Source organism: Drosophila ananassae, chromosome XL (genome assembly GCF_017639315.1).
Source record: "Drosophila ananassae strain 14024-0371.13 chromosome XL, ASM1763931v2, whole genome shotgun sequence".
Taxonomy (NCBI): Eukaryota; Metazoa; Arthropoda; class Insecta; order Diptera; family Drosophilidae; genus Drosophila; species Drosophila ananassae.
In genome coordinates, this window is record NC_057931.1 from 2,702,850 (window position 1) to 2,727,202 (window position 24,353).

A 24,353-nucleotide genomic window follows, 5' to 3' on the forward strand; every position below is an offset into this window, starting at 1 on the left:
GACTCTCTCTCTTTGCTTTCTCTCTCGCTGGTCCTGCGCGTTTGAGGAACTCTCTTTTTGAAATTCCCCATCAGCTGTTTTTGAAACATCGGAAATTTCCCCAAACTGTTATACAATAATTAGGGCGCCTCGTTTAAAACTAAAAACAAAGAATTTTTGTAGATTTATGACCAAAAATGGAATAGTTCATTGAACCCTGTTTCCATGCCCATGTCTATTTCTATTCCTATTTATTTTCTTTTTCGTGGGGTCTGGTCTTGTTCTACCAATTACATTTGGGCCAGGCCTTATCTAAAGCTTCAAGTCACGATTTCAATTTGCAAACGAAAAGAGCCCGAAATCGATCTATTGATTTCATATTCAGCACTCAGAGTGGACGACATAAATCAAAATCTACCCAGACAGATGGTGACATAAATGAGACGCAGTCCATGGGCGGAGTTGGGGGGGCTCTTAGGTGGGACATAATAGGATTCCTAAGAGTTTCTGTAGTTTACAGGAATTTAAATGATTTAAAATGAGTCTTTAGGGGCTTGGCTTTTTAAACCCCCTTTCAGGACACCTCTGTCTCTGCTTGTTTGGTGGCTCTGGTGCTGAGCTGGCTTACGGAAATAGCTGAGCCCCGGGGAATCTTGAGAAGATCTGAAAATATCATAAAAGGAGCCAATTAATCAGCAAGTGCCTGGTATTCTGGGTAATTATTTCAAGGGTCCAAGACTTCTTCAAAAACTTTAAATAACTTGAAAACCACAGAAGTACATAAGGGGTTAAGTCATCATAGGGTTAAAAGAACTCTTAAAAGCCAAGATGAAAAATGCGGAAGCGCCTTTGCGGCTTCTTCTCATGAGCAGCAAGAGTTGCATGTTGCAAGTTGTATGTTGCAGCTAGAAGAGCAACATCAACAAAAAAGAGGTTCTATAAAGAACAAGTTCGGGATCAATAAAATGCAAAGAAAATAGTAAATTAATAACTTAGATAAAATATAAAAAAATAAAATTATATATCCATAAAATATTTTTAATAATTTTTTTTTAAATTTTAAGAAGAACAAAAATATACAAAAAAATAATTTATATCGAAGCCTTGGTAGCCCTTGTTTTTTCCAGTGCCCTGACAGCGACGCCAACGCATAACGCATGCGTAGCAGCACCGCAGCAGCAGAGGCAGCCGGCGCTGGCAGCGACGCAACGCAGAACAAAAACAACAAAGCAAAGGCAGAGCAAAGAAATGAAAACAACAACAAAGATGCGACTCGGAAGCGTATGTGTTGCGTATTTGTTTTTGGTTTTGGGTTTGCTGTTGCTGCTGCTGCCGCTGCCGCTGTTGCCATTGCTGCTGCTGCTTCTGCCGCTGCCACTGCCGCTGCCACTGCCGCTGCTGCCATTGAAATGCGAGCGTCGGGCGGCAAACGAACTCAGAACGTTGCCGCTGCGCAAACGCAAAGCACGCGCCCCAAAGCCACACACACACCACGACACACACGCACACTCACACACACTTAAGACACATCCCTTGATCCCTCCGCCACGCCCTCCGCCCCCTATGCAAGCCGGCTTGCTGGAAAAATATTTCCCAGTTTTTTTTTTTTTTGCGATTTCGACGGACATTAAAATTTCTGAAATACTTCGAACTTAATCGCTGAGACTTTTCGAAAACATTTTTGAAATTTTTCCAATTAAAATTTAAATACCTTGTTTTTTGCGTATTTTGTTTTGTTTTTCAAGTTCGAAAGCTGTTGTTGCTGTGTTTTGTGTGTGTTTTTGTCGAAGTTTTCGAATTTTTTCGAGTGCCAACGATTTAGTGTCGCCCCAGTGGAGTGTAATTTCAAAAATATTCAGGTAAAAAATAATACAGGTAATTAAATCAAGTTCAAGTTTAAGAAACAAAAGTAAGAGCTATGTGAAAACTATTTTTTAAGTGCGTTTTAAATTTTTTTTTATTAAGAGTGATGTTTTAAGAGTTTAAAAGGGAAAACAATGAAGCCTTAAACACCAGATTTTAAGGATGCTTCAAAAAATCTTTCTTAAGTTTAAAATGAATAAAATATACAAAAAAGTAATATATAAAAGTCTAAAATAGATAAATTTAAAAAGGATGCTTTCCCTTAGAGTTTCTTTAACTCAAAACACTTATATTTACTAAAAAATATTAAAGGATGGGGCATTCCTCTAAAATTTTATAGTTTTCTGGTTTCCCTCAGACTCTAGACAAAAGTCTATCTGTTTTAAAAAAAAAAAAATATATTAAATATATACCTATAATGAAATTTATATAAATAATGTATATTTCAGTCTGGAGCCTTGAAGTGCAAAAGAAAATAAAAGAATATCACCCTGAGAAGTAAACAAAAAACATTTCATAAAATCGACATCAGTTCAGCGACACTTCCCAGTGAAATTTTGATTTTTTTATATTTTTTATTGCACCTGCCAAGGAATCCAAGTGCCTGTCTTAGCCCCTCTCTCCCTTGTCGTTTAAATAATCGAATTAACCCCGAATCTCTCTCTTTTTCGAACTGAAATGTTAAAGATACCCGATCCGCATACTAACCAGGGGAAGACACCTCTCCTCTCCGGCCGTAAGGGAGCTGGGGGCCAAAGAGTGTCCGATGTGCAGTTAATAGAACCCGCTATGCCAGGGACGGTGTTTGGGAGGGGGTCGAGGGGTTTTATGTGCCCCATGCCACAGCATTTGTGCATTTCAATTAGCCGCTTCACTCCGCTGACTAACTGATTAAACAGAAAATGCGACAAAAAAAAACAAAAGACTTCAACCGAAAAAAGAGTTTGTGACTCAAAATCAAAGTCCAGAGAGACGCGGCCAGAAAATTATTATTTATTTTATTATATATCGGCAATGTATATAGACGAGCCCCGTAACTTAATGAGCCTCATGCCCACGATGGGTTCTGCCTTTTTTGGGAAAGAAAGCAAAAGTTAATTGTTGCGCAAGACGGTTTTAATTTCATTTTCAATATAACTTTCTACAAATATTGAAAAGGGCGGGGTTAAGGTTAGGCATAAAGCCTTCGTTGAGCCAATTTATTTATTTTTTTGGTGAAAGAATGAAATAGATCTGGGAAAGAAATAGAAATAATAGGAACTAGGGTAATACCAATGACATCTTAAATGAGAGATCTTAATCTTAATCTTAAATAATTATGTATCTTACACCTAACAAATCACTCTTTATTAACACAGAAGACCAAGAAAGGATATCTCCTGATTCTATTCCGATTTAATGATTAAATTTGTAATACTTCAAACGGAAGAGTTCCATAATAAATAGAAATAAATTAGCATATTAAAAAAGTTTCTCCTAAAAGAAGAGCATACTTTATGGCGCAGAAATGAATATCCTTAAGTTTACTATCTGTTTGAGCCCTTTTTGTCCTACAATTTTATTCCAGTGCATTAATTACCCGTCAGCTGACCCCAACCCATCCCACTGCCCTTCTTCAGAGCCAACTCGAGCCGACCTTCAGCCTGGCGGGTAAACAGCTTTCGATTAACACTTTTTCGAAAAGGCCAAATGTCAGGACAGGATTCCAGTTCCCCGATCTTTTCTCACGCCTGTCAGCCCCGGCTCAGATATAAATTTTCGTCTCGGCCAAGAGCAGACAAAAGAAATTCCGTTTCAAAACGGAAATTGCAACGGCAATGCCTCAAAAACTGGATATTCTTTGATTCTAAGCCACTTAATTAATTGGGCCATTTGTGTGTCGTTTGATTCATTTGCGGTTGTGGTTTTCTGTATTTTTTGGGGCTTGGGGACTACGATTGACACAATGACACATTTTTCTTGCCTTGAATGCGAATATATATGGCGTACATATAGCATTGATTCCGATCGATCGGATTCGGACAGAAATCAACAATCAATCGGTGGAGCCCTCTCCTGATTATAAAATTTACGCATGTTTGGTGTTCGATGTTTTGCTTTTTTATTCCAATTTTTTTTTTTTTGGCTACGTGATTGAAATCCGTTAAGAGTTTTTGGCCAATTCGTAAGCCCCATAGGAGAGGTATTTATATAGAAATAAAGTAAGCCTTGATCTAGCCATGAACTTGTGCAGAGAGAGAAATAAATCACACTCTAAATTGATTTTGTCATGAAATTTTATTCTTTCTTCTCAGTTTAAGAAACTACTTCTTTTACTTAATTTATGTTTAATTTATTTTAAAATGGTCTTAATGCCTTTATCGGTTAGCCATTAGCCAGAACAAGAAATGCGTTGTAAACAAATTTGTTTTTTCGTTTTTAGATTTTAGATTTATTTCTTTGTTCTGAATCCAAAATTTCTAACCGCTCCCCCAACCAATTAGTGTGTGTTTTTTTTTAGAATTTTTGAAAGCAATTAAGACGCAAAAAAGATAAAAAAAAATATATAAGACGATTTACATTCAACAGTTCTAATTTGCAAATCAGTTTGAATAAAATTCTGGCGATGATCGGTCGGAGGGTCTTAAGAAACTGGAGGGCAGGCGGATTTTGATCAATTTGTCATGCCGCCTTACAGTATCGTGACTTGTGAAAAAATATATTATATTATATATATATTGATATCATCAATTTTGATTTATTCGTGTCGTCGAAGCCTTTGTTTATTTTTTTAGAGAAAAATATATATAATATTTTTGGCAAGCGGAAGAAATAATTAAAACTTTGCGAGTAAAATATTAATTGAGTTTTTGTTTAGAGGAAGTAATACTTAATGGGCTTATGGCTTAGGAAATAGCTAAGATATTATTATTTAAGCTTAATATACCTTCATTTAATAACCTTATTTTATGCCTTTTTAATCACTGTTGACATACAATTTAAAATTTAAGGCCGCCACTTATCAGATATTTTTAATGGGTTTTTCGAGACCCGGCTAGTCCCTTTTCCGCGGGCCTGACTTTTGACACTTTTTGGCCAAGTCTGACAACTTTATTGGCCAGGTTCGGGCCGAGTCACGCCCCTGGAACAAGACAGGAGTTGCATAAGGCGAATCACGAATTTTTTTTCGTACTCAAACTCGAAATTACGCAATCCACGAAATGTAAATAAAATCACCTTTGGTGGGCTCCTCTTTTTTCGGGGCTGTAAGCAATTTGGTTAATTTACAACTTAATTTCTGCCATGGTTTTCAATTTTAACTCACCGAACATTTCAATTTGAGCCAACGGCGCTCTTGGCCAGACAATTATGATAAACGATGTTTTTTCTCGATGCTTTTTTTTGGTTGAAGGACGTGTCTTAGCCATTCCGGACCATCCGGGGTGTGTTGCATGCAACACGCTCATTTAACGCCCGAGTAGTTCATTTTCCACCTGGCAGCTTATTGATTTTCGCAGCCCAATTAAAAATCGAGCATCTCATGCCCAATTACCCCGAATCCTTGAGCCAAAAAATCCTCTAATTACGGCTCTAATTAATAATCAATCAAGTGCAACCGGCACTTGAGTGCAAAATCATAAAGTGCCAGCCAAACTGTCATAAATTTATGATTAATAAAATCTCAATTACTCTCGTTTCCTTATGCCCTCGGAAAAGAATTATAAAAATACAACTTTATGGCCAAAACAAGGCGCCAAAAAAAGTCAATGGCCAAAACGGCCAAAAAACAAAATGTAAATATTTACTAAAAAATGTATTTTTGCGCATTTTTTGAATGAATCAATTTTAGTTTATAGGATTTTTAGCCAGATTAGCCAAGGGGGAGACTGGAAAAGGAAAATATATTCAGCTACACTGACAAAAACTTAAAAAATGTAGGATAAAAAATACATATAATTTATAATAGATTGTTTACTTTTATAGTCAAAGTCAAAGAATATTAAGTTAGTTTTTTGCTTTTTTAAAAGCACAACTTCCTTAACCATTAATTTATATTATGTTCCTCTTGTTAGCCCCCTATTTTTTTCAGTGTTATTTGGCTTTTTAATGAGAATCGAACTGCCAGCATCTGCATATATATTTTTAGCCCAGAAATCTGTTGAATTTTTTTGTTTTTGATTTTGTTGGGGGCCGGTCTGGTCCCGGGGTTCAATTGCCCGCCGTAAACCCGTTTTCCGTTCCGTAACCCCGCTCTCCCCCTCCCTGGGGGAATGTGCGTAAACTAGATGATGCCATTAAAAGTAATGTTCGAAATTGAAAAATCAACAACAAAAAAATGCAACTAAAATTATAGTTTTTTTTCACTTTTAACGCCTTGACAGGCCAGCAAGCATGTTTAACATAAAAAATAAGCTACAAAAAGGAACGATATTTAAACAAAAAAATTAAATAGTGTGCCTGAGTGTGTGTGTGAGTGTGTGTGTGGGCCTGAATTTATTTATAAAGGGCTCTTGGCCATAAAGTCGAAAAGCAGATCAGGTGGACGTCCTTGCAGTCTGCGGTTAATGCCAGTACGAGGCACAGTGGTTTGAAAGGCTTGAAAAAATATTATAAAAAATATATAGAAAAATATGCAATAATAAATAATAAAATATAAATATTTTAAGAAGCTCTGTTTCTGGTTATCAGATGTAATTCCCATTCCTAACTATTTATATAAAAATAACAGTTAGTACCACTGTCTTGTAAGCCAAAAACATGTTTCTGGCAAAAAACGACGGGCCAAGTTAAGGCCCTCCTTAACCCGAATGCCACAGGCCTCCATTTGCACCATTTATCATGTCCCGTGTCCGATTCCTTTCTAGGCGACCAACTGGGGAGTCATCGTGGGGATGTGGATGCCCAGGACAGTGACCAGGATGATGCTAGTGAGTATCCTTGAAGCCAGGACTCCCTTCTCTTACTCAACTTGACCAAAAAACCCCAACAGCTCGCAGTCCTTATCGCCTTTTTGGCATCTGGAGTCCAAGGACATGGCCGTTTGATGGATCCTCCGGCCAGGAACGCCATGTGGCGCTTCGGTTACCCCAATCCCGTCAACTACAACGACAACGAGCTCTTCTGCGGCGGCTACGCCATCCAGTGGGAGAAGAACAGTGGCAGGTGCGGAGTCTGCGGAGACGCCTACCACGTCAAGTCCCCGAGGCCCCATGAGGCTGGCGGGGAATACGCCAAGGGCATCATCTCCAGGTACTACACCGCCGGCCAGGAGATCGACGTGGAGGTGGAGCTGACCGCCAACCACTACGGACGCTTCGAGATCTTCCTCTGCCCGAACAACAATCCCCGCCAGGAGGCCACCCAGGAGTGCTTCGATCGGTATCCGCTCATCATCTCCGGCAGTCGGGAGCACCGCTACCTCATCCCCCGCGACGCCAAGAAGAAGGACATATTCCGCTACCGGGTCCGCCTACCTCCCTACGTGACCTGCACCCAGTGCGTCCTCCAGTGGACCTACTACACGGCGAACATGTGGGGCACCTGCGCGAACGGCACCGAGGCGGTGGGCTGCGGCAAGGCCGGTGAGTTTCGAGGCGTATGGTCTGGAGGGGATATTGGAAGACTATCCAAAACTCATCAGGATCTCCTCCAGAGTCCAAAAAAAACTTCTTTCCCAAGGTCTTTTGCGAATATCTCGGCCATTTCTCAACCAATTTGGAAACGGGTAACAGTTTCTGAATCAGGACTTCAATATCTTTGGAACTGATTCAAAAACTGGATACAAAATTTTTGACCCAATTTTCGAAAATTTTATAAGGGGTACCATCATGATTTTTGTCAAAAATTGGACCAAAAATTTGTTGGTTTAAGTTTGCAGATCTTTTTATGCAGATCGACGGGGAATATAACGCTGATTTAAAAATGGTATTTCGTTTTGAAATCGGTTTAGAAATGACCGAGTTATGAATATTAAATACTGACCAAAAAACAGTCCCTTTGAATCCAGCGACCTTATAGTCTTCAATTTTCAGTTGCTCCTTATCCTATCTCTCAACTATATATATTTTTGTTTTTTTTAGAAACTTTCCGAAACTGTGCAGATATAGCCATTATATCCAATACAGGCGGTGGAGTTCCTCCGATCTTTGTGAACAACAAGTCGCCATATCTACTATACTACAGGGACTATAGAGCTCCAGCGGATAACAACATATTCCCCCTTATCGTGCGGTGAGTTTTGAAAACTTTCTATCCATAACTTTTAGATTTAAGATCTATATCTCTGTTTTTCCAACTCTCCGAAGAACTATCTAGAAACTTTTCAATACCTTTATCCTTCTGCTCGATCCTTTATTTTCTACTCTTGATTTCTGTTTTGAAAATCTCTGCCTTCTATTTTGAAAAGAACGCTTTCTAACTCTTGCTTTGGTTTCTAGCAATGCCACGCGGCATGCGCGCCAACGAGGCAAGGCTTAACCGCTTACCCGATTACCCGCTTAATCGCTTACCCGCTACACGTTCGCAAAAGCTTTGAAATCGTTTTTCAGGTTGCACAATATATATATACACAATCATTCCATTGGATACCAGACTGGAAAATCGTACTAATTGGATATTGTTTTGAAAAAACGAAACGGGTAAACTTAATTAGTAATTAGTTTTTGGTTTTTGGGATAAAAACACACACACACAAACTGCCCACACACACTGCTGTATATAAAATAAATGCTTAAATAAACTTTTAAACTCGAATATTGCTTTTTCAGTTAAGCTTAACCGATTCGCCTTGAACCGCTTCGATTGGTGTTGGAAAATGAATGGAAAACATGTTCGAACACATTGCACATGAAATTTTATTAACATTGATCGACTTGGCATCCCTTTCCCTTAAGCTTTCTCTTCGTCCTCGTCCTTGCCTCCTCCTCTTTCTCTTTCTTTCACTCTCCGTTCGTCCTTTTCTCTCTCTAGCTATCCGTCCCCTTCCCTCTGTCTCGGTTTGTCTCTTTCTTGCGTTTTTGCGAGCCATTGAAATTAAGTTAACGAGAAATTCAGAAATCTAAGGTTAAGAACTTGATATAACCGATTCGGATACGGATCTCGAGAGCCTCGAATCGGGTAGGGTTTGCTCTATTTTTTATGTATTTTTTTTTTTGCTTCAGGTTTTAGGTTTTGTAATCCTTCCAAAATTCTATTTTTTTTTCGCAGCTTTTTTTTTGTTCGGGGATTTTGGGCACAAGCTGAACAATTTTGGGTTTTTTAGGTTATGGTATTTGATTTTTTAACCAATTTAGTGGCTGGTTCTGGATAGGGTCTTAGCATCTTATGTCCGGATAGGTGAAGGCCATGATCAGGATGAGGAAGACGGTCACCTGGACCATGCCCACCAGAACGGTCTTGAGCAACTGCATCCGCACCTTCGGCTCCACGTTGCGACCGTTAGCGATGGGCGACTCCGGTGCCACCTGCCTGCCACCCGTGGCCCTTACCACCGATCCGGAACTCTTCTTCTTCAGCTTGATGTTATCATTATCCTTAATATCGTTGTTTTTGTTGTTGTGGTTGTTACTGGGCTCCGGTTGAGTTACCATTTGGTTAGAACGGCGTTTGGTTTTGATCGGTTCCTCTTTGGTTTTCTTCACACGCTTTGCGCGCTTCACGGTCTTCTTCTCGCTTCCGCTCTTCTGCGTCTCCACTTCCGTTTCCGGCTCTTTGTTAGCTTCTGCATCCGCAACGGTGTCCGGCTTGGCTTCCGGACTGGCATCAGTTTGGGTCATGCTGTGGACGACCATGCTGCTGCTTTTGGTCCTTAGGAGCTCCTCCTGGGGAGCCTCCTGAGGATATCTACTGTTATGGGGGACCCCCGGCAACACCGAGAGACGCGAATAGGCGATGACCCCTAGTTGGCCTCCGTAGTTGGTGCCACCACCTCCTGCCTCTCGCTCCAGTTTCTGGGCGCTGGCCCGCAACCCCGCCTCTGCCTTGGGATCGACGTAGGCCAGGCTATTGAAGAACATCTGATCCTGGTCGAGCAGGTTGAAGGTGGGTGGCGGCTTCTGGGCGTGGCCATGGGTCAGGGGTCGCAGCTGCTGGAGCAGGACATTGGGATTCTCGCGCAACTTCCGGAAGTTGGTGCACTGCAACGGCCCGCCACTGGCTCCTCCGATGGAAAGGGCCGAAGCCACCGGCTTAACCATTGGATGAGGAGGGTGGTCCCGGAGCGAGGGTAGGTAGAAGCACTGCGAGTCGTCGGCGGTCTTCAGCTCGTTGAGGGTCTTCGTCTCGATGCGGTACTCCTGGACGAGGCCGAAGGTGTGCGAGTAGCCCAGGATGCGGGCCCGCTGGCAGATCACCGAGTTGTGCTCCACCCGCAGGTAGCCCACCTGGGTGATGGGCAGCTCCTCAAAGTGGATGGGGCCGGTGCGCGGAGTGTAGAAGATGCTCGAGGATTGCTTGTCCGGTTCGGCATCAACCATGAGGTGGGTTAAGGCCACTCCTGGGAGAGCAACTGCTGCTCCTCCTACCTCGCCTCCGTTCAGACCTCCGCCGGCCTTCCTCTGAGTTGTGGCGGTGACCCGCAAGGTGGCCTCCAGCTTCTCGCCCAGCTGCTGGAGCAGGCGGATCTCGTGGTGCAGAGCAGGCAGATTCTGGTTGACGACGTCCGTGTCCGGTGGCCGGTTCTTGGGGGTCTGGCTTTTCTCCAGCTGCCGCAGCTGGCACTGACGATTACGCACCTCCTTCAGCTGGCGGCGCAGGTGATCCTGGCTGTTGGCGGCCTGCTCCTGGTCCTCCAGGTCCTCCAGTTCCAGCTGCCGCTGTTGCAGGGCCTCTATGGTGGGGCTGTTCATTTGGCTGGACGCCGAACTGGAGGAGTACTCTTCCATATCCATCAAGGGGACTATATCGTAGTGGCCGGAATTGGCGGCATCCACGTGGCCCGCCTTGCTGCGCAAAGCCTCCTCCAGAATGGAGGGACGGAGTTTCCCTAAAGAAGATGACTGTGTTTCTAGCCGGAAAGCATCATATCCCATGTGGACTTACCGCCCTTTTCCTCCTCCATGTCGGCATCCAAGTCCCCGCGAGTGGGGGCGGTGAGGTGATCGCAGCTGGTTCGCAACTTCCGAGGGGTGAGGAGCTCTTTGACCTTGCCCTTCTCCGGCTTGCACAGGTAGATGAAGCTCTTGTTCTGCTCGTCCGGCAGCCGGATGGCCTTCGCCAGCTTGATCTTGCGGCGGTCGGAGGAGCAGTTGCTGCCCCCGCGATCCCCGGGACGACGCACTGGACTGCTGCTCTCGCTGCCAAGTGGGGTGTTCATCAGATGGGTGTGGTGATTATGATTGTGGGGGGTGTGCGGTGTCTGAGGACGACTATGGACCTGGCTGTGGCCGAGATGGGCCTTGTGGTGCTCCACCTTGCCGTGATCCGACTCAACGACCCGCATTCGCTGTGGAATGTTGCTCGGCATCGGAGCAGCCCGCTCCGTTGCCTTCGGTGGCTGTCGCTTCGCCATCCTAGGCAGGAGACTGCCCCGGTGCTTCCTCGGCGACGGGATGTTGGTGGAGTTCTGGATGTTCTGGTTCATCATCGGTGCTGGTGGTGGTGGTGGGGGAGCTGCCGGTGCCGCGGCGGTCTTTGTAGTCTGGGAATAACGTGGTTTGGGAGACAGAGGGGTCAGAGGCGGTATCCAATCCTGGCCAGCTGCAGGACATTTACGTGCCGAACGGCGAACTGTTTGAGCTAAAAATAGAGTGTTTTTTTTTTTTAAATTACTATTATTTTTGGCGACTGGAAAATCTAAGATTCTACTGTTCCTGATTCCTAGAACCCGAACCTAACTAGACTAGAGATGTCTAGTCGTCATCCCCCCCAGGGACCCAGCTCCAACTACTTACTGGTGGGCAATCCTCGAGCCAGAAGCTCTGTCCTGGTGTACATGGTCTTGCGGCGCAAAGCCAACTGCTGAGCCTGTGTGGTGGCAGTCTGGCTTGAATTCTTTCCCTGATCCTGGCCCTGAGCTCCTGTCCCACCTCCTCCTCCTCCTCCGCCGCTGCCGCCTCCACCTCCTCCTTGACCGTTATTCATTTGGATTACCTGATGAAGGCCCTCGTGGGCACGATCCAAGTGCCTCATCTGGTTGAGACGATTGCGATTCATTTCTGCAACATCAGCTGGGAATTTGACTTTATTTTCCTTTCAATTTTGAATGTGTGACTTGGGAATGGTGGTGATGATTGTGGATGGGTATGGGGATTACTAGTCTATGGGAGTGGTACTGTCTATTGACGGCTATGGCGAATAGCTATGTTCTTGGCCCGAAATGTTGTGATGTTAGTGGAACGCTGGTCGAGTGCCTTGAGTAACTGTTTCAGCCGTCTGATGAAATAAACAACATATATATGTATATATATATATCGACCGGAGCTCAGATGACGTCCATGCTGGAACGAAATCAGACTGACAACAAAAACCCCTACGGCCCAGATTCTCAAAAATTGGTATCACAGTTTTGAAAAGGCTTCTTTGATAAATTGGTAGGAACTAGGGGTAGTAAGAGCAGGGACTTGAGAACTTAGGGATAAGATGCAGGGACTGGAAGACTTCTTAAGGACACCTTCTTAAGGAATAACATTCATAACTCTATCATTTCCCAACCGATTTTTAAAATAATTACCATTTTTGAATCAGAACTCCGTCCCCCTTCAATCTGCATCAAAAGATATGGTTATTTGAAGAAATAAATTTTGACCCAATTTTTGAAAAAATTTATGATGGTACCCCTTTAAAAAAGTGCGAAAATTGATTCAAAAATTTTGTTGTGAGGTTTTAATTGGAAAGTATTCTACTCCGAGTTCTGAGATATGTTCTGAGGGAATGTATAACATTTCAAGATCTGCCAAGAATTAGCAAAGTTATACGCATTTTCCCATCACAAAAATCCAAAAATTGGAAGATCGTTTTGAATGTTTTTTAATATTCAAAAAATCGAACTTTTTAACGGACTTTTTTGTATATTTTTTGCCTATTTCGCAACCGATCTTAAAACGAAATACCATTTATGAATCTGGTTTCCAATCCCCTTCAATCTGCATCAAAAGATCGAAAATATAAAGCAAAAAAAAATGTGACCAATTTTTGGCAAAAATCATGATGGTACCCCTTAGAAAAATTTCGAAAATTGGGTCCAAATTTTTGTTGCCAGTTTTTGAAACCAAATAATAGTACTCGAAGATACAAGACCGGGAAGGTATGACACTCGTTGATCTGACAAATATCAGCCAAGTTATGGCCAGTGACCTGATCCAAAAACCGGAATCCGGCTGGTGGGGATTACCCTAGGAACTTTGCGGACGGAGGGACAAGAGGACGTCTTAGAACGGATACTCCTTTCAAAAACCAAACAACAAAAACCAAAAGATACATAGTTTTCGTAAAGCTCTCCCATCAGGACTATTATTTTTTATTTTTTTTCCGAAATGCCGAAAATTATTCAACTTTGGGATACCCTCCAGGCTCCTGGAGGTCTACAAGAGTTCATTGTCCTCGTTTTCGATCTGGGCCTGGGCCAGGGCCAGAGCCTGTTTCTGCAGTTCCTCGTACTGGCGGATATTCGAATCCCGAACGATTAGGAACGGTACCGGCGGCATGTTAGTCTCCTTGACGAGCCTGGGCAGGACCGGTGACATGGGGCGTGGCCAGGAGGAACTGTTTAGCTGCCAGCTGTAGGCGTTGCTGGTGGATCCTGTGGTGGCACGGAAAGTACTGAACGGGGGGGATATCATAGTGGCGGTAGGACTTTGCTTCTTGACACGCGGCTTTCCTCCTTTCCCACTGGGCAGCAGCTCCTGGGCAGAATTGTGGGAAGGATGCACCTGAAGCTGGAGGCGCATGTTGCAGGCGGAGAGGGCGTTGCCGTAGCTGATCCTCAGACCCGCAAGATAGCGGCGATGAGCGGCCAGGCGACGCGCCTCTTCGATTGCAGACTCGCCTACGTGGTTATAGATCTCCACCATCCTCCTCCACCACTTACTCCACCCTTTCCGTCTCCTGTTCTCAGTTCCCTTTTTTGTGAAAGACTTCAAGCTTGTTGTGTTCAAAAACTAGACAGATGCTGCCCAGGTGGCTCCAGGTCAGGACACTATACACTCGAAACTAAACTCCTAAATCATATTCTTGCAGAGATCAGAAGTGCATTGGAGCTCCCGCCTTTAGGACTCTGCCTGGCATCGACAACTGGTGCGAAATCAACTGCCTGCGCTACCCTCCCAACTGCCCGGAGGAGGCCTGCCACTGTCCGTGAGTATTGATCCGAGAAGTATATGCCACATGGTTGCTAATCCACTTCCTCATCCGAATTTCAGCCAAGAGTGCGTGGCGATTGGAGAGCTGGAGGGCCAGGAAGGAGCCGACACCTATTGCATGGACCAGTGCCTCAACTACAAGTCCGAGTGTCCTCCGGACAGATGCCGCTGCTACTAATTTTTACCAGCTCTACTGCTTCTACTACTTATGCCATTATGCTACTATGCTACTATTCTACTATCCTACTACCTATACTACTACTATCTAGTACTATTAACGCTCCTATGTATTGCTACTGCCCCCCCATTGCCCAGTGATGTTGCAACCAAGGTGTACAATGCGAGATCCAATGAATTTGAATTTGATTTTGATTTCGATTTTGTTTTCACAACAAATGGGCCCGGATGGCGGATGGCGGATGGCGAATTTCAATTGGTGGGGCTCTGATGGGGGCGATGATGGTGATCGCCACTACCGCTATTCCCGCTTGGAGGCCTCGTACAGAAAGGGCCGGGTGAAGGCCTCCAGGAGTTCCCGCTGCTCCCGCAGCCTCCTGGTCTGAGCCACCGGCGTCTCCTGGCTGTCGATGTAGCGCCGGGCGCGGAACAGGGCCGACACCGTGCTCCCCAGCTGCTGCCAGCGTTCGGTGGCCCGCGACTCCATCTGCAGGGGGTCCGGTATGATCTTGGGCAGCTTGATCTGCGCTGGCTTGGGCACTGCTTCGGGATCGACGTCGGTTCCCGTGGGGCTCTTGGCACTCGGATAGAGGAGCGGTGTGGCGTCAATCGGAGCCATTGGCATGATCTGACTGCGAATAAGCACCTCGGCGCGCTCCTCACGGGCATCCTCTTCGCTATCCTCCGGCGGCAGGGCGGCACAACTTCCCGTGTGCAGATCCCGGACATGGGCGAAGCTGGAGGCAATCCTGCGCAGCGGTGCTTCCTTGGACCCCGCGCCCTGTGCTGCCGGCGCATTGTAGGGCAGCCGAGTGCCCGCTGTCTGTGAAAGCGTAGCTGTGGAAACAGTAACATCCTTGTTACTAACCAGCCCCGAGGCGGTGGTGGCATTGGTAACACTGGCAGCATTCTGCCGCTGCCGCATCCGGTTAAGATTTATGCTGGAGAACTTGTTCCCGTAGCTGCGACGCATCTCGGCCCGCTGGCGGCGCTCCTGCTCCGAGGTGGTGGCCACCAGTTGATCCCTGGCCATTTTGCGCTGTTGCGACGCCATGGCCTCCAGCATCCAAAAAGCAGAAGATCTTATTTCAAACAATTATCGAAAAGAAAATTGAAAATTTTTAAAATATGACTAAAGTTTGACCGAAACGAGCGCTGGGAATTTTGGATTTTTCTCCGACAGTGTGTCGCGATGCTACGAACAAAGGTTTTATGTGGATCGGGCTATCCAGGCAATGTGCTGCGATGGCTGTGGACGATTAACTAGATGGGGCTCCCCATGACAGAGAAACGGGATCGTCGGGCGTCATTCGCCCGGACTACTGCGATTTTCCACCGACAATACGACAGTCAACTAGTCTAGTTTAGGGAACTATGTACTTTACATAATTGGGGAAGACCTCATTGTGTTTTGATATCTTTAATAAATCTTCCACATCGTAGAGCTTAAGTCTAAACCGTACTTACAACAAAATAAGTTACAGGAATGAAAAAAAAGTAAACATTTTCGAATATTTCTGTAGTAAGTTTGGGAAACATTGCAAAAATAAATCAAAGTGGTTTCTTTTTTGAATGGGAAAGAGTATCGGTAGTTCCCACTCCTTGAGTTAAATGACAAATACTAGAAGAAAGCTATTTATCTTAAAACAATGAAAAAAACTAACCAAAGAGCATGAGTATGTGATCAGAACTGCAGGCGCTTCTTTTGGGGCAGACTGTGACCACGAACCGTCGTCTCCACAAGTTTTCGTTTGAGTGGCGGCTTATCGTCGGCATTTGCATTGGCGCCCTCCTTGGCGGCCAGAACGGACGAAGGCATGGGCAGCTTGGGACCCACCGTTGGGGCTGGCTTGTTGCCAAAATAGGGCATGCTGAGAGCCTCCTGGCAGGACACGCGCCTCAGCGGATTCATGGCGAAGAGGCAGCGCATGAGGTGGATCAGATCGTTGCCGGCCGCCGTGAAGATATTCTCCAGCGGTGTGCCCGGGAAGTGGCGAAACTGCAGGTAGTCGTGGAGCTTGCTGATATAGGGCCATTCGTGCTCCGATGGTGTGCCTAGTGTGGCAAAGATTCTAGTCAGCTGATCCAAGTCAGAGTCGCCCGGCATGAAGGGAACGCGCAACATGAGCTCTGCCAGAATACAACCCACAGCCCACATGTCCACGCCGGTTCCATATTGCCTGGCGCCAAAAAGCAGTTCCGGCGATCGATACCACCGAGTGACCACGTGGTGGGTGTAGATGCGATTCGGCGAGCCGAAGGACTTGGCCAAGCCGAAATCACCAATCTTCAGAACGCCATCGCTGTTGACCAGCAAGTTATTAGGCTTCAGATCCCTGTGCAGGATCCAGTTCAGATGTAGATATTCGAGGCCCCGCAGAGTCATGATGGCGTAGGCCTTAATATTAGCCGGTGTAAGGATAATCTTCGTGTCCTTGATAATCACCTCCAGATCAGTGTCCATGAAATCAAACACCAGGGAAACGTTCGATAGCTGGCCGAATACATCCACCAAACCGATGATGTTCTCGTGCTGCAGCTCCTGCAGGATCTTGATCTCCCGCAGAGCTGTCCGGTTAATGCCATCCCGGGCTTCCTCTCGGGATCCTTTCTTGATCTTCTTTACAGCCACAATCTGACTGGTAACCGTGTCACGGGCTTTATAAACAATGGCGAACTAAAATATAAACCAAGCAAACAATTCATTTGGGGTTTCTGTGAGGCTTATATTGACTTCTCACCTGACCCTCGCCCAAGAATGATAGCTTAGCATAACGGTCCTTTTTGTCGTTGGCGTTGGGCAGCATATCACAGGCGTGTCTTTCGTTTTAAAGCTATAAATAAATAAATAAGACAAAATATAAACCAAGAAGTGCCGGCGAATTTGCCAGTGTGACCCGACAAAACTCATGTGTGGCAGACTAAACAGTATTGTTAGCAATACTTTATCGTTAAACAACACATAATATCGATAGAATGAATGTTTCTTGCATTTTCTTGAAAATATATGAGTTTTTTCGTTCAATATCTTCAACAGAATACTTTATTTATAAAAACCACTGTTTTCCTGTATCAAATCGGTTTCAATAATGGCTCAGAACTTACCATGAGTGCAAATAACTTTAATAAGAAACAAAGCCATATGTTTTCACGATAATAATTTAATTTATTTAGTTAAATGATATACATTAAGATTAGTATTTTAAAACAATTAAACTATATTAAATATTTTTTTGTTATCGATAGCTTTGATATATCGCTAAAGAGTGGCAACTCTCTTCATCCGCTCGCGTTTTACTGCACTTACCACCGGGAGCATTTTTCTTGCTGTTTTCTATTTTTCGGCAAAATTGTTTTGTCCTGTCAATTTGCTACTGTATTTTGAATTAAATCTAATAAAAGGCTATGACAATGGACGTCCGCCCTAATCAAACCATTTATATAAACAACCTGAACGAGAAAATCAAGAAGGAGGAGCTTAAGAAGTCGCTCTACGCGATCTTCTCGCAGTTCGGCCAAATCCTGGACATCGTTGCATTAAAAACCCTCAAAATGCGTGGCCAAGCGTTTGTTGTATTTAAGGAGATTGGCAGTGCCTCAAATGCGCTGCGCACCATGCAGGGATTCCCCTTCTACGACAAACCCATGCGTATTGCCTACTCCAAGTCGGATTCTGATATTGTGGCCAAGATTAAGGGCACATTCAAGGAGCGTCCCAAGAAGATCAAGCCTCCAAAGCCGGCACCAGGAGCCGACGAAAAGAAGTGAGTATTGGATATTCCTTGATTGACAAGCCAAATGTAACCTTTTCGATTTGCAGGGACAAGAAAAAGAAGCCGACTAGTGCTGAGAACTCGAACCCGAACACACAAACGGAACAACCACCCAACCAGATTCTTTTCCTCACCAATCTGCCGGAGGAGACCAACGAGATGATGCTGTCCATGTTGTTCAACCAGTTCCCTGGATTCAAGGAGGTGCGTCTGGTACCCAATCGCCACGACATCGCCTTTGTGGAGTTCACCACGGAGCTGCAGAGCAATGCCGCCAAGGAGGCGCTCCAAGGCTTCAAGATTACCCCGACGCACGCCATGAAGATTACCTTTGCCAAGAAGTAGGCTGCTACACCCTACACGACTCACGTGTAATTGGCTGAGCAACTACTCATGGGATATGCTTTTTTTTACGCTCTTAATTTAACGAATAGAATAAATCGTCTTAAACATACCAAACCCAAAACAGAAGAGCGTGCTTATGATTTTTATGATGCTGGAGATGTTTGCTCCAATGTATTAACCCAAAGAACGCCCCCTTTCTCCCCATAGCCATAAAAACCAAAGGCTCCTTTTGGCCGAAAGAATTTTATTTAATTTGAACACACAATTTTGATGACTGTAGTATCTCTCTGTAGTGTTTATCGCTTGTACCTAGTCCGATCAATTTCAGGGGAGGTATATCCGCATATTATGATGCTTTTTATACCACGCCGTGAAATGTATTCCATCAATATAACAGATAAATATATATACATACACCTTTCGATCCCAAAAGATGTGCAACTGGAGTCTTGGAAATTGCCTGCTAAAAGTCTGTTAAATAATGCTGGTGTTTAGGACAGAGTACGTACTGTTCTCAGGGCTAAGAGGAGAGTGACCTAAATCTGCGTTCCCGATGGATGGATGGATGGAAGCCGTTCGTCCAATGGCGAGGACAATGAATACGCTGTTTATTCTGTTCCATAACCTTGAATCCCGCATATTTTGTAAATATTTTTTAATTCTAATTCCTTCCGGAAAGGATAAATGAATAAACTCAAACTAGTTACTGTAAGGAAGGAATATAGGAACGAATTGAAGAGAGTACTTATAGGACTACGCACAAACTAATGAATCATCTTTGAGCTTAATCCTAACGTGGGGCTATCCGATCCCCATTACGCACTTTCTGCTTTTTTGTTAACATCGTCGGTCCAATTAAAACCTAAAAATAAATATTAATATATGTTCAATATTCAAAATATAACTTACTTTGCTTTTTTTTTGGGTATCAAGCGCTGGAAGCAGTTGGTCCTCTGTACAGTTTTGTCTTTTTTTAAAAACCTTATACTTAAGTTGGAGGTTTGTTTTTGAAACCCCAGTTTTTGGGGCTGAATGCCCATTTTTATTATATTTTGTATCGTCTTGGGTTGCTTGGTTGTTTTTTTTTTAAGATTGATATAGGAATTTGTATGGTACGAGAGACGTTTTGTTAATTTGTATACAATAGCTGAAGGATCCACACCTTGATCTCTATTAAATTGAGAATTTAAACAGGAAATTGAATGTATTTGGAAAAGCTTACGACGATCCTGGGTTTCCATATTGCTTTTTTTAAAGCTTCTGGCGTAAAATTTACTTCTGGCGTTAATCTTTAAATGAAATATATTTATTTGTTCTTATTTTGTTAATTTAAAATACTCACCAATAAGCTTCTAGCTCTTCACAGAATTTATAAAAAATTCCTCGCTCTTTTCACAATATGGAATACCAATATTTCACTAATTTTCCAAGTTTTTTTTGTGTGCAGACTATTTTTTAACGAAAATAGGTTTACCAAATCTTTAATGCCAAAATGTTTTTGCAATTTTTATTATAATTTGTTGGTGCTTTGCTTATTTAATATTTTTTTTTGGATGGATGAGTAGAAGTTAGCGCTGGAAGCGCTGGAAAACGACTGAAGCTATTCGTGTTCGAGCTTCCCTGCCTCGATGTCAGGCTGTCAGAAACTACGAATGTCCAAAGTCAAGGCAAACTTGTTCCTCAAAGGGAACTCAAGGCTAAGTTGTTCTTAAATAGTTTCTGGCTGACAAAACCTTATAATATTGAAGCCTTGGGGTCAAGTTCAAGGTGTTAAATCCTCCAAAAATGACAAAAGAATATCCCTAATCTCTCCATCTCTTGATACAAAATAAAATCCAATTACTTAGACTCTATACCTCTTAATCAGAATGATAAAGAACTCTGGGAAGAACCCTTTTTTAAACTTCCCGCCAATAATCCCCGAACTAAATAAAGCTCTAATTTTGCAACAATCCATTTTTTGTAGTTTATTAAAAACAGCAACCAGCAATACTCTTTGAATTTTTGCAGCAGTCGATTGTACATATTTCCGGATGGGATGGTGGTCAGTGTTACAATAGACGTTAGCATTCAGTATGGCATTCGAGTAGTGGTGTCGTTTTCTGTCTTCTGTATAGTGGTATAGTGTATAGTGTAGCATTCGAGATAATCTATATGTTCTAGCAACAATCCAAAGCAGAACAGGATGTAACGGATGTAGGTTATAGTATTTGGATTATTGTGTATACCTTCCATTTAAGTATGTATGTGGGGGAGTGTAGTCAGAGTGCCTGCATTGGCATAGTCTTTTGTTTGAAGTGTGGGTGTGTAGGGGAAAATCAGCATATTTCTTCCAGTGTAATCAGTTCTCCAAGGCAGCGCCCTTCGCCTCGGGGACTGCGCGTCCTGGATCGCGATCGCCCAGGTCACAAATGCCGACGTCGCAGCTGTTGCCACTGGTGGCGCTCGGTCCGGCACTGATGCTGTCCACCTCCGAGTCGTTCAGAGACGCTCCGCCGCCCAAGTGGCTGGAGGAATGGCCGCGGATGCTCTGATCCGGATTCTCCACCACTTCGCCTACGTACTTCTCCATGGACTTGGCCAGCTTGTCGGAATTGCCGCCGACAAAGAGCTCCACCACCTCGCCGCCCTTAATGAAGACAAAGGTCGGCATGCTGGTCACGTTGTACTCTACGGTGATCTCCTCGTTCTCATCCACATTGACCTTGAGGACGACGGCGCGGTCGGAATAGAGCTGGGCCAGCTCCTCCAGCTTGGGGGCAATTACCTTGCAGGGGCCACACCAGTTGGCATAGAAGTCGATCACCACCAGCTTGTCTTGGGCCTGAGCCAGCTGCTGGTCGAGATCGTCCTTGCTCCGCACCAGATAGACCATGATTTGTCACTGCGAAGTACCACAAAGTAATAATTATGTTTTTCGCTCAAAATTTTGTTCGATCTTTAGCACGACGTTCACCTCAGACGAAGGGAAAAAAAGGAGTTTCAAACACGATTGACAATCCAGGCAGTTGTGACTCGTACGGAGAATTTTCAAGAATGAGGGCGCCTAACGGGAGCTTGTCACGTCGCTTTGACATTTCACATCGACTAGGTGGCAACTCTGCAAAGGCAGCCATTTTGGAAAAAGCGATAACGAGCTTTCATTTCAAATGAAGAGAGATGCAAGAAGACCCTAGAATATGATCCAAATGAAAAAAGGAAGGCATGACATTTTTTTTTGGTCTAATTAACTTTAAAATCCTGTAGTGGTACAAACTTTATACTTTACACTATAAATAATGAAACCAGAGACATTTTCTAGCCTCAATTCTAACCTCAAAGTTCTCTATGGTGGTGGTTCTAGAAAAGGAAGTAATCCAGGACCCCAAGTAGGCCCTTTCTTCTATGAATGGTACTTTACCACATTAGCCTCGAATTGCCCACATTACCATTTCAGTTCTCCGACAGTAGGCTACGGGTGGAGACGTCATTGGGTTTCCACTTTACAGCTGGCATTTGCTAACAAAACTTAAAATCTCACACATGAAAAAATCTCTTTCGTCAGTCAACAAACCAAAAAACCTTTAGGACGCTGCTAAATTTTGAAGTGAAGCCAAAAGTAAATCCCAATAAAAATCACAATACCGTAAAAATAAAGCCGGAAAAGAGGAATTGACAGCGCGGGGGACTATCATGTCGTATCAGATCAAGTCCACGCCATACTTCCGGCGCATGTTCAACAACAGCAAGAAGAACGGACAGCTGCAGAGATTGCGGGAGGAGTACGAGCGGATCCAGGAGTTTAATGACCGCACCATCGAGCTAAAGATGCGACAGGTGCGGCTGAAGCGTCTCTTCAGGGAGATCGAGGAGATCAAGGACGGTGGAGCTGGTGGAGGTAACAACAACAGCAACAACAATGGAAACAACGCCGCTAATATAGGCGGAGGCGGAGCAGGCGGTGCTGCCATAGCGCAGTCTGGGAGAGATCATTCCCGGGCCCGCTCCCGCGGCGGCTCCTGTTCCAGTGCCAGGGGGCGGGTCATGCGGCGTCACCACCACAGAATGATGGCGGTCACAACGCCGGAGCAGAGACGTCACCACCAACGGGTGGAGGCCCTGACCCGAGCCCGGGAGCTGGGCAAGGAGATATCGCGCCGTAATGCCGAGATTGCAGAGACCGGATGCGGCGGATACCTGCGCAACGAACTGCGCGTCACCGCCAAGATGCAGGCGGTGCAGGACGCCCGCCGGGAGGCAGTGGAGCGGAGGGAACGGGCGGCCAAACGGATTAGCTACGGGAACGATCAGTCCCGCCAGAATCTGCTGCGCCAGCTCCAGGTGCGCCAGAAGCGCCTTATGGGCGGTCACTCGCCCATGCATCTGGCCCAGCAGTCGTCGCACCCGGCACAGGTGGGACCCAGTCGGGCTCATACCCACATCCATCAAGGCCATGCACAGAGCATTAGCCATGCCCAGCTGACGGCCCCCCGTCCGAGTCGCCAGAAGCACAGTTCGTCTAGATATCTGAACCGCTACCCGGACTTCCGTCAGATGACGGACAGCCAGCTGGACTTCCTGGCCAACCAGGCGAGGGAGGAGCAGCAGCAACGCGTCCGGCGCGACCACAACGGCACCTACAATAAAGGCCCTAGCGATGACGTCGCCGATGAAGAGATCAACACCGACGAACTGGAGCAGTTAGGGCTGGAGGAAGAGCGCATACGCCGGCAGATGAACTACTCGGAGGAGGAACGCTTCCAACAGGATAGGGAATACTCTGACGACGGGCTGCTTCAGAAACAGACCAGTGACGAGCCAACCGAGCTTGATGGTGAGGAGGAGGAGAGTCAGGGGGAGGAACGCAATGACGGTGGTCGTGAGGAAGTGAGCGGGGAGCAACCGCTCAACGGGAAGCGGGTACGTAAGACGGCCCTGGAGCAGGAGCTGCAGCTCCGACAACAGGTCCAGCAGGAGGACGAGGCCGAGGAGGCGGAGGAGCAGCGACGACGCATGCACCTGCGCGAGGAGACCTCACCCCTGCGGATGACCCGCTTCTCGCTCAGCTCCACCACCACCACGGCCACGGCCGCCACACCTGGATGCAACCACGCACCACAACGCGACGACAATCCCACCGAAGACTCTGACAACGACATGGTCACAGTACCCTCCCATTCCGCCACCATAGCTGCACACCAGCCCAGCTGTTTTGTGCCGAGGAACGCATCCTGGCCGGAGCAGGCCGAGAACAATGATGACGTAGAAGTCGACGACAATGACGATGACGACGAAGATGATGACGAAGACGAAGGGAAGGAGGATGAGGAGCAGGAGCAGGAGCAGGTGGATAAACATCGTTTTCAGATAGACGCTGGGGTGGATCCCATGCCTTCGATCAACCACTGGCGGAGGATCGCCCTAATGCTGCCCTTCATTAATGCCAGTCACCACCTGAAGGCCAAGACCACAACCGAGTCCGCCGTCATCGAGGAACTGGACGAGGATGGTGCGCCCAATATGTCCTGCATGTGCTCCTACCACAGTACTCCCACCATGGAGATTCACCAGCATCAGTATCAGCAACAGAGCCTGTTCCAGCTCCAGCAGGAGCAACCGCAACCGCAGCCGCACCATCACCATCACTACCACCAGCCCCAGCCCCAGCATCATATCCAGCAGCACCAGCGCCAGACTACTGTTTACCGGTCGCCACACAGCGAGTACTTAATGTCCACTTTCCAGTGCATGGATGCAGTGGAGCTCTAAAAGGGAGATATCCAACAGCATCCCCAACCGCTTTCCTGGACCGCCGCAGTCAACTGCCCCATCCCCGCCAGCATGGGACTGGCAGCAGATTTACAGAAAATGTTCGAATCATGGGCAAAAAAATTAAATTTTTTTGTTTATTAAATTGGAAGTATTGAATATGGAGACGAAGCGTTTCTTTTTTGGGGAAAAC

General features: G+C 45.3%; 7 protein-coding genes and 1 long non-coding RNA gene across 11 annotated transcripts; 3 read left to right on the forward strand and 5 right to left on the reverse strand.

The window, feature by feature from the left end:
• Positions 1 to 1,386: 1,386 nt before the first annotated feature.
• Positions 1,387 to 14,489, forward strand: LOC6504017. 3 transcript variants are annotated; one of them, XM_032452520.2, is made up of 6 exons: positions 1,390 to 1,854; positions 6,687 to 6,749; positions 6,812 to 7,403; positions 7,902 to 8,052; positions 13,996 to 14,112; positions 14,178 to 14,489. In XM_032452520.2, the coding sequence occupies exons 2-6, from the start codon at positions 6,714 to 6,716 to the stop codon at positions 14,293 to 14,295; spliced, it is 1,014 nt and encodes a 337-aa protein (XP_032308411.1). In that variant the 5' UTR covers positions 1,390 to 1,854; positions 6,687 to 6,713; the 3' UTR covers positions 14,296 to 14,489. The 3 variants fall into 3 exon arrangements, with proteins under 3 accessions (XP_044573122.1, XP_032308411.1, XP_014761150.1); XM_014905664.3 differs by having other exon boundaries at positions 1,390 to 1,838; XM_044717187.1 differs by lacking the exons at positions 13,996 to 14,112; positions 14,178 to 14,489 and adding an exon at positions 8,259 to 8,514 and having other exon boundaries at positions 1,387 to 1,838.
• Positions 8,658 to 12,296, reverse strand: LOC6503646. Its single transcript, XM_001963973.4, has 3 exons — positions 11,712 to 12,296; positions 10,861 to 11,556; positions 8,658 to 10,804 (listed from the first exon to the last, which is right to left on the reverse strand). The coding sequence occupies exons 1-3, from the start codon at positions 11,971 to 11,973 to the stop codon at positions 9,135 to 9,137; spliced, it is 2,628 nt and encodes an 875-aa protein (XP_001964009.1). The 5' UTR covers positions 11,974 to 12,296; the 3' UTR covers positions 8,658 to 9,134.
• On the reverse strand, positions 14,464 to 15,640 carry LOC6503644. The gene has a single exon (XM_001963976.4). The coding sequence runs from the start codon at positions 15,358 to 15,360 to the stop codon at positions 14,596 to 14,598; it is 765 nt and encodes a 254-aa protein (XP_001964012.2). The 5' UTR covers positions 15,361 to 15,640; the 3' UTR covers positions 14,464 to 14,595.
• Positions 15,641 to 15,698: 58 nt separating this feature from the next.
• Positions 15,699 to 17,217, reverse strand: LOC6503642 (cyclin-dependent kinase 7). The gene is made up of 2 exons (XM_001963977.4): positions 17,036 to 17,217; positions 15,699 to 16,971 (listed from the first exon to the last, which is right to left on the reverse strand). Exons 1-2 carry the CDS (start codon positions 17,099 to 17,101, stop codon positions 15,979 to 15,981), a joined length of 1,059 nt encoding a protein of 352 aa, XP_001964013.1. The 5' UTR covers positions 17,102 to 17,217; the 3' UTR covers positions 15,699 to 15,978.
• A 330-nt stretch (positions 17,218 to 17,547) lies between these two features.
• On the forward strand, positions 17,548 to 18,533 carry LOC6504018 (U1 small nuclear ribonucleoprotein A). Its single transcript, XM_001963978.3, has 2 exons — positions 17,548 to 18,058; positions 18,115 to 18,533. The coding sequence occupies exons 1-2, from the start codon at positions 17,700 to 17,702 to the stop codon at positions 18,410 to 18,412; spliced, it is 657 nt and encodes a 218-aa protein (XP_001964014.2). The 5' UTR covers positions 17,548 to 17,699; the 3' UTR covers positions 18,413 to 18,533.
• A 103-nt stretch (positions 18,534 to 18,636) lies between these two features.
• On the reverse strand, positions 18,637 to 20,024 carry LOC26515168. 2 transcript variants are annotated; one of them, XR_001408510.3, is made up of 6 exons: positions 19,755 to 20,024; positions 19,635 to 19,701; positions 19,322 to 19,582; positions 19,174 to 19,274; positions 18,922 to 19,118; positions 18,637 to 18,875 (listed from the first exon to the last, which is right to left on the reverse strand). It is a non-coding gene; the product is annotated as an uncharacterized LOC26515168 (long non-coding RNA). The 2 variants fall into 2 exon arrangements; XR_001408509.3 differs by having other exon boundaries at positions 18,637 to 18,872; positions 19,755 to 20,023.
• Positions 20,025 to 20,353: 329 nt separating this feature from the next.
• On the reverse strand, positions 20,354 to 21,499 carry LOC6503641 (thioredoxin-T). Its single transcript, XM_001963979.4, has 2 exons — positions 21,369 to 21,499; positions 20,354 to 21,296 (listed from the first exon to the last, which is right to left on the reverse strand). The coding sequence occupies exon 2, from the start codon at positions 21,285 to 21,287 to the stop codon at positions 20,754 to 20,756; it is 534 nt and encodes a 177-aa protein (XP_001964015.1). The 5' UTR covers positions 21,288 to 21,296; positions 21,369 to 21,499; the 3' UTR covers positions 20,354 to 20,753.
• Positions 21,500 to 21,835: 336 nt separating this feature from the next.
• Positions 21,836 to 24,325, forward strand: LOC6504019 (probable serine/threonine-protein kinase fhkB). Its single transcript, XM_001963980.4, has one exon. It carries the CDS (start codon positions 22,085 to 22,087, stop codon positions 24,158 to 24,160), a length of 2,076 nt encoding a protein of 691 aa, XP_001964016.1. The 5' UTR covers positions 21,836 to 22,084; the 3' UTR covers positions 24,161 to 24,325.
• Positions 24,326 to 24,353: the final 28 nt, after the last annotated feature.